Source organism: Acanthochromis polyacanthus, chromosome 10, assembly GCF_021347895.1.
Source record: "Acanthochromis polyacanthus isolate Apoly-LR-REF ecotype Palm Island chromosome 10, KAUST_Apoly_ChrSc, whole genome shotgun sequence".
Taxonomy (NCBI): Eukaryota; Metazoa; Chordata; class Actinopteri; family Pomacentridae; genus Acanthochromis; species Acanthochromis polyacanthus.
The window spans coordinates 11779930-11793797 of record NC_067122.1 but is presented as its reverse complement, the minus strand read 5'-3'; the positions used below and the strand labels follow the sequence as shown (position 1 = coordinate 11793797).

The following is a 13868-nucleotide window of genomic DNA, read 5'->3' as shown; positions in this document are numbered from 1 at the left end:
GTGACATGGGCCTCCTTAACCCCGGAATACTCCTCTCCTTGTGTTGACATACAGCCCTAAAGGTAGCTGTCAGTTTGCCCTGTCCGGGAATCACACAGCTATTCATCACTGTCTGACAGGTGTGTTTGGGAAGGAAGCTACGGCTGCCCGGATGACATCCACAATGTCTCAGTGTGCAACACTGAAGTGAAGAGGAGAGGGAAATAAAAAAACACAACTGAAGCACAATCGCTTTCACAAAGAAACAAAAAGTAATATATTGGATAGTTTGGTTTTGTTTGTTGCTTGATGCTGCTTAGGTTAACATTCCTGTTCCATTTGGTTTTAAAATACAGAAAATCGTTTAAAATTAATCTGTGCCAAAGATAGAAAGAAAAATAAGGCATTTACAAACCGAATTTATTGACCAATTCCATTCATTTTTATTTTACTTTTTGTGAGAATTCTGTATCTGTAAAATTAAAGGCTGCAATCTCAAAAATACGCAGTGCATATTTTTAACAGTAATTTGTGTGATTTCGTGCAATTTCCGGCTAATTCGCTGGAATAAAAGATAATTAGCGTCCAGCGGTGCGTAAAATGAAATCTGAATGTTGTAATTTTTGGTTTTTGAAAAGAATCTATATTTCAGTTTGTAATATAGACATCAATAAAATAAAGTTGCATCCAAATGAAAGTAATGCCTGATATGTTTTTAATGTTTTTCCATCTAAACAGTCATTTAAAACAAATAACACATGTACATTTCAGTTAGTCGTCGGTTTGTTTCTGCCTGCTCACGTTCACCGTCACAAACCGCCTCTTTTCAGCCTCATGCCCAAACTATAATGCATTTTACATTGAAGTAATGTAACGTATATGCTCAAAAGTGCCGAAATATCTTACCTTTACACACACAGCAAGAAATAATAATAATAAATCACAACCTGTAACAGAGACATATATTTGAAATGTCAATGGAATATGCCTATTTCCAAATCACTGCAGAGGTAGGAAGGCGCATGAAAAATAGAAACCAACATAAGGTGACATTTTCAGTCATATTCAGGCCTCAGAAAGGCTTCAGAGGTCCCAGCAAACAGAAGAATACTTTAGTTTTAGTACTGTGTCCCTCCTCACAGGTGAACTCACTGATATTTAATAAGGAGGTCCTGTCTCTTTGCTCACCTGCAGTTCAGACCTTCAGGATTTTATCAAGAGAAATAGCTTCTCTATCAGGGTCCCACGAGACAGACTCTTATTAAATGAAGGGAGGAGTCGTTTAAATGTGTCTGAGGATGTGAAAACCCACAATAAAAATGAAGCTCTCACGATGAGGCGAGACGCTGAGCTCATCACAGTCCAATCAGGTCTCCTCCTCTTGTCAGAGAAAATATGGAAAGTCAGTTTGGTTTCCTGGGAGCAAAAATAATAATAATAAAAATGAATAAATACAGTCACCGAGTTCTCACTGATTCCCCGCACACGCAGAGAGTGTCCAGGCCGGGAGGCAGTAGGCGTACGGGTAGTAGTAGGACGGCTGCAGGGAGAGCAGCGGGGGCCTCAGGATCTCTCCCGGGCTGTACTGTCTCTGGTCGTCCCGCACCAGAACTTTCACCGCCACTTTCTTGGCCGCCGGGGTCGACGCCATCAGGTCGGCGGCCATCTGGCGGCGTTTCGTCTTGTACCGGCGGTTCTGGAACCAGATCTTGACCTGAGTCTCTGTGAGCTTCAGGGAGGCCGCCAGGTCCGCCCGCTCCGGCCCGGAGAGGTACCGCTGGTGGTTGAAGCGGCGCTCCAGCTCGAAGACCTGCGCATGAGAGAAGGCGGCTCTGGAGCGCTTCTTCCGCTGTTTGGGCTGGTCCAGGCTCTTTTCGTCCAGGTTGCTGGAGTCTGGGGAGAGGGAAACATGGAAACATGTAAATTTCCGCATTTGTGTGTCATATCAGTGCAGCTAGAGTCGTATCTGTTGATTACACGATGGGTGGGTTTGGGTTGTGAGTCACTGAAAGAGAAAAATATCCACATTTGAAATACTTTGCACACACGTCAGAGGGTGTTTTCAGTTTCTGTTGTGGCTCATTGTTAGAAATAAACCGCGTGGGATTTTTGATAAAGTCACTGGAAGCTGTTTAAGCTGACAAATGTTTGAAGCGTTTCATTTAGGCCTCGAGATCACAACTTGTGCAGAAAATGTGGAGGTTATTTTGGAAAACAGCCTTTGATCAGTTTTGTGTTTGCTACTTTAGCCAGACATTAAATCGTGTTGATGCAGCAGACTTTAGCAGTATGATGACCAATGATATCTGTTAATATTCGTGCGTAACAGTCTTGGACAATTCGTGCGTAAAAGCGAGCAGGATATGGAGAAGTTTTGCAAAAAGGCCTGATATCCCACAATAACACAATCACAGCATTAGTTTTGATTCTACACAGCTGTAGCAGCAGCACAAAACATCTGCATTAAAATGTTTCTAAGCTGATTCAGTTATAACTGACAGGTTTAAAGCCAGGAGTAAAACTTCGGTTTTTACGCAAATTAAAAAGTCACAATTTCTTTGAGTTTTCTTTCACGTTGGCATGTTAACCACTCCGGCCTACTTACCCGTCGCGTTATTGGGCTCACTGTCGCTCTTTGCGTTTTCCGCAGCTGCAGACTCTTGGTCCGTCTCCTCCTGCAGACTTTCCTCCGGTACATCGGACGCAGGGTCTCCGTCCTTCTCCGACTTGCACGCGGCTGGAGTCTTGCTGTCGTTGTCCTCGCTGAGTCCCGAGTCCGAATCGTAGCTTTTCTGATCGGTCGGCTCGCACGCCTCCCCATCGTTCCTCCTCGACCCGCCGTTCATCTCCCCAAATATTTTCCAGCACGTCGTCTTGGAGAAGCACATGTCCAAATCTGGCAAGTGTCGGCTGTCGTCCTTTTTGTTCAGGATTGCTTGGATGGAGAAAGGCATCAGCGAGTTACCACGAACGGCCATTTTCAAAAAAGCAGAAGTTTGCTCGGTCTTCAACTTGAGTAATTAACCGGCCCGGATAGTGGAGGAAATGTCAGTTCATCCACATTTTAAGCTACTCCCTCCGTGGAGCTCTGCTGGCGCTTAACTGCTTCCCTCCAGCGTTGGTTCCTGGTCGCATCCCAGCGGGTAGAAGCCCTGAAAAGTTTCTGCTACATCCGCAGGCGCGATGCTGCTCCACCGCATAGCTCTGCCATCAGCACGGGCTCCCTCCAGTCTCCGGCCCTTTTCACCCAATTTTTTTTCACCAAATACCCTCACCTGTGACTGACAGGCACTCCTCGTCGCCTCCCATTGGCCCGGGGAGGAGGAACGCCGTTACACGATTGGCCACTGTAAACGACGTCATGTTGCTTTCAACTGGATGGGAAAAAGTTAAAGGCAAGTTTGGTCGAAGCTTCCTGCAGGAGCCTGAACTGGCACACAGGTTGCAACAAACACGTTTGTTTTAACCGAAACTTTATCTATAAATCAGGAGGACAAAATGCATCTCAGCAGGGCTTGTAGAAACAAAAGTTCTTCTTTGTGTATGATTAATTTTGTGATTAATTTAGAAGATTCTGCGCCGCTGAAGTTCAAAATTGTTGCACTCAGGAAAAACGAGGTCTGTGCGTAAAAGTCTTAGATGACAAGAAGACAGATTTCTGCAGCAGCATCAGTTGTAAATAACGAGAGTTGTGTGTCCAATTTTCCTTGCATCACCTGAATGCATCATGAGGACAATGAATTTTGTAGGAAATGTCATCTTTTTCATATTTAACCCTTCACCATCCAAACAGGTCTGAAGGGAGTCCAGTGCGTAACGCGTAAATGTGTCGGTTTGTTTCTTCGGCAACTTATTCTGCACTAAAAAAGAGTTGATACGGATTCACTCTGTCCACGTTTAATTAAACCTTTAAAGTCATGGAGGTGCTAATTTTTGTCACTTTCTCGGCAGCCTGCATCTAAATCTCCATGACCAGGTAAGCCTCGGCTTGTGCGTAAACCACGTTTTTACACCGTTTAAGTAGAATTTGAAGAAAAGGATCCATCTTGCCTTTTGGGAGTCAATGAAACGAGGGAAAATAGATTCCAGACTTCTTATCTTATATTCGTTTAACAGCAGTCAGCCGCCCTAAACACTGACGCATATTTCAGAAAAATGAGTAGCGCAGGAAGCTGAAATTATCTCCTTCTAGCCGAACATTTGGCCCTTTAAACGTCGATTTCTTCATCAGAATAAATTCTCTCACTGCGTAAAAGCAAGTCCTGTTTGATTCTTGCTATCTTCTGTTTATGAATCTGCAAACACCACAGACATGACATGCAGGAGTAGCATTCAGTTTTAGTCATTTTAATAAATATGTAGCAGCAGCTCTGTCGTAGAGTTAAAGTGGACAAACATCTGTGCTGCAGATCCAGATCGTGACCTCTACAGAGCAGTTCTCACAGCTTTTCTACTGTTTTCATTTACGCCAAATTACATTAAAATGTGAGCAAAATATTTTTTCTTTTGCTTTTCGTTGTCTGAATTAACAGGACAATCCATTTACACTGAGACGACTGACCTGTAAGGCTTATTAAAAACACGGTTTAGACTTTTGTCAGGGTTTACTCTTTTTAAAGGAGTTTGCGCACTTTTATATCTTCTGATTTTATGCATATCAGATTATAAAACATCCTGCAGGGAAAAAACTTTGGTTTTGCTTTAAAGTCATTGTCATCGTTAAACCTGGTTTATTTACAGGTATTAATTTAACCAGCTTTAATCTCAAGATGATTAATTAAAGGTATGAAGAAGAATCAATCAGCTTGTCATAATCCGCATGAATTATTTGGCAAAATTACTGAAGTGTTGCTCAAGAAAATGGGTCATTGTCAGTATATTGAGACGCTGAATAGTCATTAAAAAACATCAAATAATAATAAAAAATACTGTTGCTGACTTATTTAGAAATTCAGAAACGAAGTTTTAAGATTGCCAATGCAGGAGATGATTTAGTTGTCGGCAAAATTCTAATTATTGTAATTTTTATTTTAAGATTTTTGCATCCTGGTATGTTTTTTGCACATAAATCTTGGGATTTAAAACTACAGATGCTTGCGCGCAAAACGGACGATTTTAACCCAAAAATCCTCAGCTCAAAAGAACGTAGAAAGACAAAATTGATTTGTCAAGATGCTGGTATTTTTCACTGGTGCCTGTATGGAATCTTTTGGAGACGGTTTGTAGGGAAATAAATATTTAAAAATGAATAAAAATCCACGCGTAAAATAAATAAAAATGTCACTTTTCCATCCATGTCATTTTTTTTAACCATGTGTCCTACAAACACCTGGTGCAGCTGGGATAAATGCGCACAGCTCTGCTCAGATTTGCCAATATCATACTGATATTGAATGAAAGAAAACATGCTATAGCATCCATCCGTGCTGATTTAGAAACAAACCCATCAGTGCTGCTGTCATCTGGTGCTAACCCCGTTGCGTGCATACATTATACCATCTAGTGGCCACTGAAAATACCTCTTGACTCTTTGACTTCTCGCACCTTTAGGGTCAGGTGGAGCTTTACGCAGCGTAATACAGCCTCTGCTTCCTGTAGTGGCCTTTTTTGACTGAACATATCTCACAGATATTCTCCTCTAAACTCGATCCGCTCTTTATTTTCCCTTCACCTAAACCCTATAAGTCGATTTAACTGCGCCGTGAAATCAGTGTAAATGTTGTTGAATGAAATTATGCGGCATTGTCTCCGCGCTCGATGTGACCTCGGGGATGAAAGTCTGCATCACCGCAAGAAATGAAAACACAACTGGAAAAGGGAAAAGCACAAACCGCTGACACATCTGGACAGTTTCACACACCCTGCCCTTGTTCTTTTGGAAGCTGCTCATTCCACCCAAGGCCAATACACGAGTGGTACATCACGCAGTTTTTTTTTCTTTAAATTCTCTTGTATTGTGGATTTTTTCCCCCCCCTTTATGTCCTTCGTGCATTTTTTCATACCACACTGTTGTCTTTTGTCCTAAATGCAGTCTCACACACACACACACTGGGCTTTATCCTGGGCAAAAAAGGAAAATAAATACAAGTGTCTGCCAGTTCTCCAGCAAAGTGAGTCAGTGTGAGTGGGTCAGTGTGATGCCGAGCAGAGCTCCGCGGGTTCCTCTGTGTTTTAGTAACCACACTGCGAGGAAGAGCAAGAAGCTGTAAGCAGCTGCAAGTGGCAGGACGTGTAAACAGCTGCGTGGTTTCATTCAGACATCTGCAGCTGAATGCAGAGAAGATGCACAGCTGGATGGTTCAGCTGATCATCTGAGCGTCTGGAGATGTGTTCAGGGACTCCAGTACTAATCGGATTATGTATATTAGCTCTGCAGTAAATGGAGGTTTGACATCCTTGGTGCCAACATGTCACATGTTTTGTGGCATTTACTGCTGTCATTTGTAAGAATCACAGAAAGGGCTGAGCAGATGATAATTTTAACATTTATTTCTGGCATCAGCAGTTCAAATTATATGGAAATAATATAAGTAATAACTTGTGATGGGATCCAAACAAGCAGGTCTGAGTCAGAAGCTTTAGTATTGGATCTACTTTTGGATGATTTAGGATCTATTTCAGTCACTATAAATTAAACTGATCTGTGATGATGCTTCATATTTTGTTAATATATATTTTTTGTGTGCAAAATATTTTAAAAAATTAATTGTAAATTAACAAATAGCTCCAGTTGTCAGACAAATTTAAATCTCAAAGAAGCATTAAATGGAAATAAGTAAAGTAAAAGTGCCAGAAGACTGTACTTCAGAACAGAATTTAACTTTATTACGCTGCTGGAGATAAATTAATTTGACTGATATCACCCGAAGCATTTGGGATATGGTAGGATTTCATTATTGTCAATATTATTATTATTATGAGGAGTAGTAGCAGAAAGAGAAGGAGTTCATTAAAAGAAGAAAATAGAATTTAATTACCACAAACCCTTTTTTTCTAGTCTCGATGTTTAATTTTTCTCTCCCATTGCCTACTTTACTTTTCCCATATTGACTCAACTCAAAACAGTATCCCGTACATTGAGGGCAATATACCTATGCATTCTATGCAGAAGTGCAAACAACAATTGGGGTGGGGTGGGGGGCACTTAAATGATTAACAGATTATGAAAGTATTTGATATTTCTGGATAATATGTGAACAAGTATTAAAATGGGAAATACATTTTGCTGTTTAAGTCCATCTGTTTGAGGTCAGCATAAAGCCTGAGGTAAAGTTTGGCGTTTCTGTGCAGCTTGGCTCCCTCTGCTGGAGAAGACCTCAACCTGCTGCCACAGAACAAAAGTGGAAAGAGGAGACGTTTACTGTGTAATGGCCATGCCGGGAAGAGGTATACTCTGTTTTCTTTTTCTATCTACAATGACACGATTCCTTAATACCCCCAGACTCTTTGTCTGCTCCCCTCCAGTGCAACACCGCGGTGAAATTGCCCCCTTCCAGTAAAGAAATAAACTTTAATGGCATATTAGGCTATTACGTTTGCCTCCACCCTCCGGCCTCCTCTTTTCCTGCCTCTTCTTGTAACTTCAATCTCGTGTTTTAAACAGAAATCTCGCCTGATGCAGCAACATGGCAGTTGCCGTGGTAACAGCTCTGTTTCCCCTCCTCTCCAGGGTGTGTTTATGACAGGTCTTGAATTTTTTCTTTTTTTCTTTTTTTTCTTGCGTGCTGGTATGAAGAAGGAGGCTCGCAGCACGCCATCCCCCCACCCCCCTCTTCTTTTAGCTGCCAAATTGTGTTCAGATGGAGCAATACATGAGAGGGCACTGCCAAGAGTCATTTGCAGTAAATGCTCCCAAACGCCCTCTAGATTTCTCACCAAATATTAGATCCACTTTGATAGCACCCTTAATCAACCTCAGCATTGGAAAGTGGAAGGAGAGGGAAGGGAAGGGACAGAGAGGGGGCGTTACTGCCAGCTTTAAGTATGCTTTTAGTCACCTAAGATACAACTGAGCCCTCTTTTACCAAAAGAAAAATTATCCTTGCATGCGATGGGGCCCTAAATGGAAGAGCCCTTGGGACAGAACACTTAATACAGTAAATGGAACCAAGAGACAAGCACAGGGAAGTTCCTCCGACTCTTGGAAGCTATTCAAAACATCTCAGCGATGGCTGCATTACTGCAGACACAGGAGCAGAAGTGGGGGGACAGTCCTGTTACAGTCCAATTAATGTGTGTAGATAGTGCAGACGTGATTTATAGTTTATTTTCAGCTCTGCTCTGCTGACAAACGAGCTTCCATCCGCCTCTGGCACGCAACAGATAATGCATGCAGCTCAAGCACATCATGAAAGGCTTCTCGGGTCTGAAGGGCCTTTGGCTGCCTACTCAGGGCTCTGTGACCGGCTCCATTCTCCTCGGCTCACGCTTAAATAAAGACGTCCTTCAAAGCTGCGGACCCCTTTCAGTGGTTTCATGTCACGTGCAAAATACCACTTTTGAACATTGGAGTTGATGTAGTTATGAAAACTTCAAGGACCATTTAGAAATTCTTGGGATATTATGGGCCTTTTCTTTTCAGACGGTGAAGTGGGCGTCACTGGTTGCAGCTGCAGCTTCTACTTGGTGAATACAAGCTTTAGCTCTCAAAGGTGTTTACAGGTCAGAGTTTAGAAGCTTGTCATCTAATAGCGTGTTGATTAAATAAGTAATTATTTGTTCTATGAAATGCCAAGATACTGCTGAAACGTCAGAGCTCCAGATCTCTGGTTTTATGGCATCACAAAGATAAACTATTCAAATGATAAACAACAGAAGAAATCGTCACTATGAGATCCAGGAACCAGTGAATGTTTGGCCTTTTTGCTTGAGAGATTGATTGATTGAAACAAATAAAGAACTGACAATCGAATTTGTTGTTAATCTATCAACTGATTCCTTTAGCTTAATATTTTTTTGAGTGTCAGCAAACAACATGAGCCCTAAACGGCTCCACAGATCAGCCACAACATAAAAACCACTAACAGGTGAAGTGAATAATGTATGTTCTGTTGGGAATCATTGGGTTCTGACATTAATGTGGATGTTACTTTCACACCTTCTACCCACCTAAACATTGGTGTGGACCAAGCACACTCCCCTCTCCCATAGCAACAATGTTCCTCAATGCCAGTGGCAGGACAATACACACTGCGAAAACTGCTCAAGGAACAGGACAAAGAGCTCAGTGCTTTGACTCAGCCCACAAACTCCTCAGATCTTAATCTGATGGAGCCTTTAGGGAACAAGCCTGATCCATAGAGGACCCAAAAGATCCATTGTCAGACACACAGGGTGCTCAGAGAGTCAGAAGTTACAGCATAAAGGGGACCTACAGAAGATCAGGTGGCTGGTTTTAATGTTCTGATTGGTAGAAATCCAACCGCATTTAATCAAAATAGTCAGATTTCGTCTTTGACGCACTAAGCGAGCGCTGTAGGTTTAATCCAGGCAGACTGATACAGATGTGGAGTTAAGACACATACAGTGCAACCGAGCAGCTTACTGATAGGTTTTAGTAATTTTTGGGCAACAAAGGACGAATGAGATAAATCAGATTTGTGATTTGCAGACGTTACTGATTAGAAGGATAAATTCACTGATTTGTTGACAGTCAGAGAAATGCAGAACGTCAACATGCCTTATTGTTTAAAGGCCCAGAAAAAGATTTTTTGCAGTCATCTTCGTAGTGTCAGCCTCTTGTGCCCTTCATAACTACATAAATATGCTGTTTCAATCCACAACTTTGTCTTTCGTGTGCTCTTGTTAAAGCTGGCAGGACTTTGACAAATTACAGCTGATTTGGATCAACAGTTTGGTTTACAGTCCAATAGGATTTAAAAAATACTCCCACAGTCAAATAATCTGCATATTTTTTCCTCTAATTACTCATTTTTTCCGTCTAATATATAACTTTTGAAGGGGTTGTTGCTTAATTGCTTCTTCTATAAAACCCAAAGATAATCAATTTACTGTCACATATAACAGAAATACTTGGTATTTTGCTTTAAAATATCCAAAATGAGTTGTTTATTACCAGAATGGTTCATTTTCTGTTGATTGACTAATTAAGTGGCCATGAGTTATAACAAACAACTGCTAGTGAAGTTTGTTTTCTGAACTTACAATGTGACTGATAAATATTAAATGTGGAGCAATTTCAGGGATTTAATCTGCCCTTATTGAAAATGAGGCTGCACAGTGGACTAGTGGTTAGCACTTTCGCCTTGCAGCAAGAAGGTCCCCGGTTCAAATCCTGGGATGGGACTGGGATCTTTCTGCATGGAGTTTGCATGTTCTCCCTGTGCATGCGTGGGTTTTCTCCGGGTACTCTGGCTTCCTCCCACAATCCAAAAAATTGCCCATAGGTGTGAATGTGAGTGTGATTGTTTGTCTGTATATGTAGCCCTGTGACAGACTGGCGACCTGTTCAGGGTGTCCCCTGCCTTCGCCCGAGTCAGCTGGGATAGACTCTAGCACCTCCTGCGACCCTACTGAGGATAAAAGCGGTGTATAGAGAATGGATGGATGGATATTGAAAATGTAGCATCTAAACAGAGACAAACAACCTCACTAACTAACTTTGTAGCTATTATTACGCAGCTTTTTTCCCTTCATTTTCTTAATTTTGCATTTTAGAAGCAAACTTTTACTCACAAACATGTTTTGTGAAAATAAACTCAGGATCATCATAGTAGCACAAAAAGGCCTAGAAATGAGGTTGTTTGTATTTCAAGACGTAGAATCAAGATTAAAAAGGTTATTTTTCTAAAATTCATAATTGAAAACATGTTTGGGTTTTTGGGGGTTTCTTAACTCCACACAGCACTGACGTCAAAATGTTATTAAGTAAACAAGTATTCCCCAAATATTCCAGTGCTCTGGGGTTTATCTGCTGCAGCTTCAGATGCCACAAGTTCATCCAAATCTTAACTCAACTATTTCAATGCTGCTAAAGCATGAAAAAAAAAAAAAAACTCAGTAAGTCTCTAAGCCACCACCCCTCCCTGCTGCCTGTCGCTGGCTATTTCTGTGACTCTTGTATGAAACACTTCTGACGTTAAACACCTGTTAACTTTTATGTCTTGTGAGAGGAGTGGCTGAATGGGAGCGCATTATGTTCAGTGCCAGTCGGCCTGGCCAAATCCCCAGTAGAGGAAAGACCACTCCCAGTGCAGAGAGGCAGCAGCAGGGGTGAGTGAGCCCCCTCACCCCTGCCTGCGAGGATCCCCTCCGTTCAAAACCAACAGTCACCTCTATTCCAGTTGACAGCTGTGTGAAACCGCCATCTTTCCACAGCTACTCACCAGCAGAGCTGCTGCAGAGGGACAGGAGGGAGATGAGTGTGTTGTCGCCGTCCTGTATCGGTGTTTTTCTGTTCTGGACCTCATGTTTAGATGCCAGATAAAGTGAAAGTAGTGAAGTGTGTCCAAAAAGCCTGAACCACCCAGTATGAAGAGCTAAACTGCTTTAAAGTGAGTCAAAACATGTTGCACAACTCTGTTCCTGCAGCAAACATATTTACTTTTTTTAAAAATATATAATCCATCGGTGGTGAAAGTCACTCTCAGTTTGTTCTGCTCCTTCTTCTACTCTACATTCAGGAGATAAATATTGCACTTTTTAAATCTACTGCACAATTTTAGATAATAGTAGCTTTAAAATTCTTACAATTAATGCAAACTACCACTACAAATTCTGATGGGATTTTCTGCAATTGTACTTCTTTAAGCCCATGTTGCTACTAACACGCACATACCTTTATTTATTTTTTTAATGCAGGATTAGTAACTGATCACTTTTTCCTGTTTATTATTTACTGTTTTCTTTCTAGTTCTACTTCAGGAAAAGATCTCAGTTCCCAGTCTGTTGATCCATCAGGTGATCCACAGATGAGCTTCAACAAGTTCACAAAACAACACTAAAGTCATCTTTTAAAACATCTTTTCCAAAGACATGCTCCTGTTAGCAGAAAGAGAAAAACTTTCATTGTAAATAAACGAGTAAAAGTATTCAGTGCAGCTTCATTTTTGAGATTTAATTCTTACAGAAAGCTATTCCCTCTGTAAATGTTTGTGAATAATTTCGAAGTCATTTATCAGTTTACTGTAAAAAGCTGCTTTGTGCTGTGAAAATGGAGATTTCATCTGTTTAACTGTTTATGAACGGAGATGAAATCGTTAAGTTTCGGGGCATGCTAGGAAATGAAAGGTTTATTTAAATATATAGAGCTTCAATTAAGGATTAAGCTTTAATTTTAAGGACTGTTGAAAAATCCATTTGTAATCCTTTTTTGGTAAGCAGCAGTCCAAAACCCCAAAATTTTCAAGTACTTCCATATTTTTGGTTTAAAAAAAAGAATAAAAGGGGAGAAAAAAATTATTTTTTCAATTTGACTTATACGGACTAATCTACATTTAAATATACAGATTTTTATGGTTCTCTTGCAGATTTTTCAAGTCACTCTGAACAAATGTAGTTTTTTGTTAGAAAAATGCAATAAAAAGATGACGTAATATACTTTGTTTGCTTGATCTATTAGTGACTGATCAGTGGATTGTACAGAATTAAACCACCCTGATGAAGCTGTAAATGTTCAGTGAATGAAATGTGTGCCTATATTACAGCTCACACTGGCTCTGTCAAAAAATATAACAATCATGAAGTATTTGTTACTTTATAGTTTATGTCTCATTGTTAAAAATTAGTGTGACTTGTGATTTAGGTCTGACACTCTACGTGGAAAAGTACACAGACTGAAAACATCTAACAGCAGCTAAGGATTGGCTCAGATTTATGCACCAGCAGATACATACATAGATTTAAATGTTCCTCTTGTGTTGCTTCTTTCTACGTTTTTCTAAAATCCTAATGTGAGGTCCCCACACGGCTGAACACAGCCCTCCCTCTTATCCATAAAACCTGCCGCCTATAAATCTGTCTAATGTGCCTCAAATATTCAGTTGATATTCAGTAGAAAACCTGCTTGGCAAATTGAGAAATCATTCTGGACTACAATGCAAACGACTATAATAAAATGACGTCTCAAGTGGCTCCAACAGCATCAGTGAGTGAAAGGAGCGCTGTTCGTCTGCCAGACTCGGTGGATAAATGAAAGCTGATCCAAACCTTTAAATGAGAGCTTCTGGGCTAATATTTTAAGGTTTGGATTGCAGCACCAGGAAATACCTGAGAGAGGTACACCTTTAAGGAGTCAAATTTAGCAATCCGCAGGAATGGCTGGAAAACTTCAACCAGAGAACTCCGGCTTTCTGTAACCTCGCCGTGATGTTTGGATCCCGAAGGTTCAGGTGCAGCGATTAAAGCCTCCTAACGTGTTAATGATGGTGGAATATTTCACTCCGAGTTTGTCAGTTTTATCCCCCATTAGCAGGCAGGAATGTCCTCTCCTCTTCCCCGCTCCGAGGTGATTGGTTAATGTCTTTGGCTATTTACACATTACAGACAGCACATCCATTTAGGAAACAGAGGAGATAACGTTTGAGACATAATAAGGGCGAATTAATGCAAATCTCTATATTCTGCTGAGTGTAATCTTTCCATAAACACAGATTTCGACATAGGAAAAGTTCAAAAGAACAGAAGCGACGTGGTTCGAGTTTCCTTTAGCAGATCAGCTGAAGGTCAGCTTGTTTCTTAGAAAAAAGAACATCTGTTGAACTAATATTCAGCTAACAGGCGAGAATATTCTAAACACAAAAGATGTGTACGTTTGAACCAGCCGGTATTTGTAACAAATGTCAAATGATAAAATATTAATTGGCATTGCTTCCAGGACTGTGAAAAGACATCAATAAATTAATTTAAAAGAAGAGATTCACAAAAAATA

At 40.8% G+C, this 13868-nt stretch overlaps 1 protein-coding gene across 1 annotated transcript; it reads right to left on the bottom strand.

Annotated features, from left to right (window-relative positions):
- Positions 1-677: 677 nt before the first annotated feature.
- On the bottom strand, positions 678-4487 carry nkx3-2 (NK3 homeobox 2). The gene is made up of 2 exons (XM_022211720.2): positions 2585-4487; positions 678-1872 (listed from the first exon to the last, which is right to left on the bottom strand). Exons 1-2 carry the CDS (start codon positions 2955-2957, stop codon positions 1448-1450), a joined length of 798 nt encoding a protein of 265 aa, XP_022067412.1. The 5' UTR covers positions 2958-4487; the 3' UTR covers positions 678-1447.
- Positions 4488-13868: the final 9381 nt, after the last annotated feature.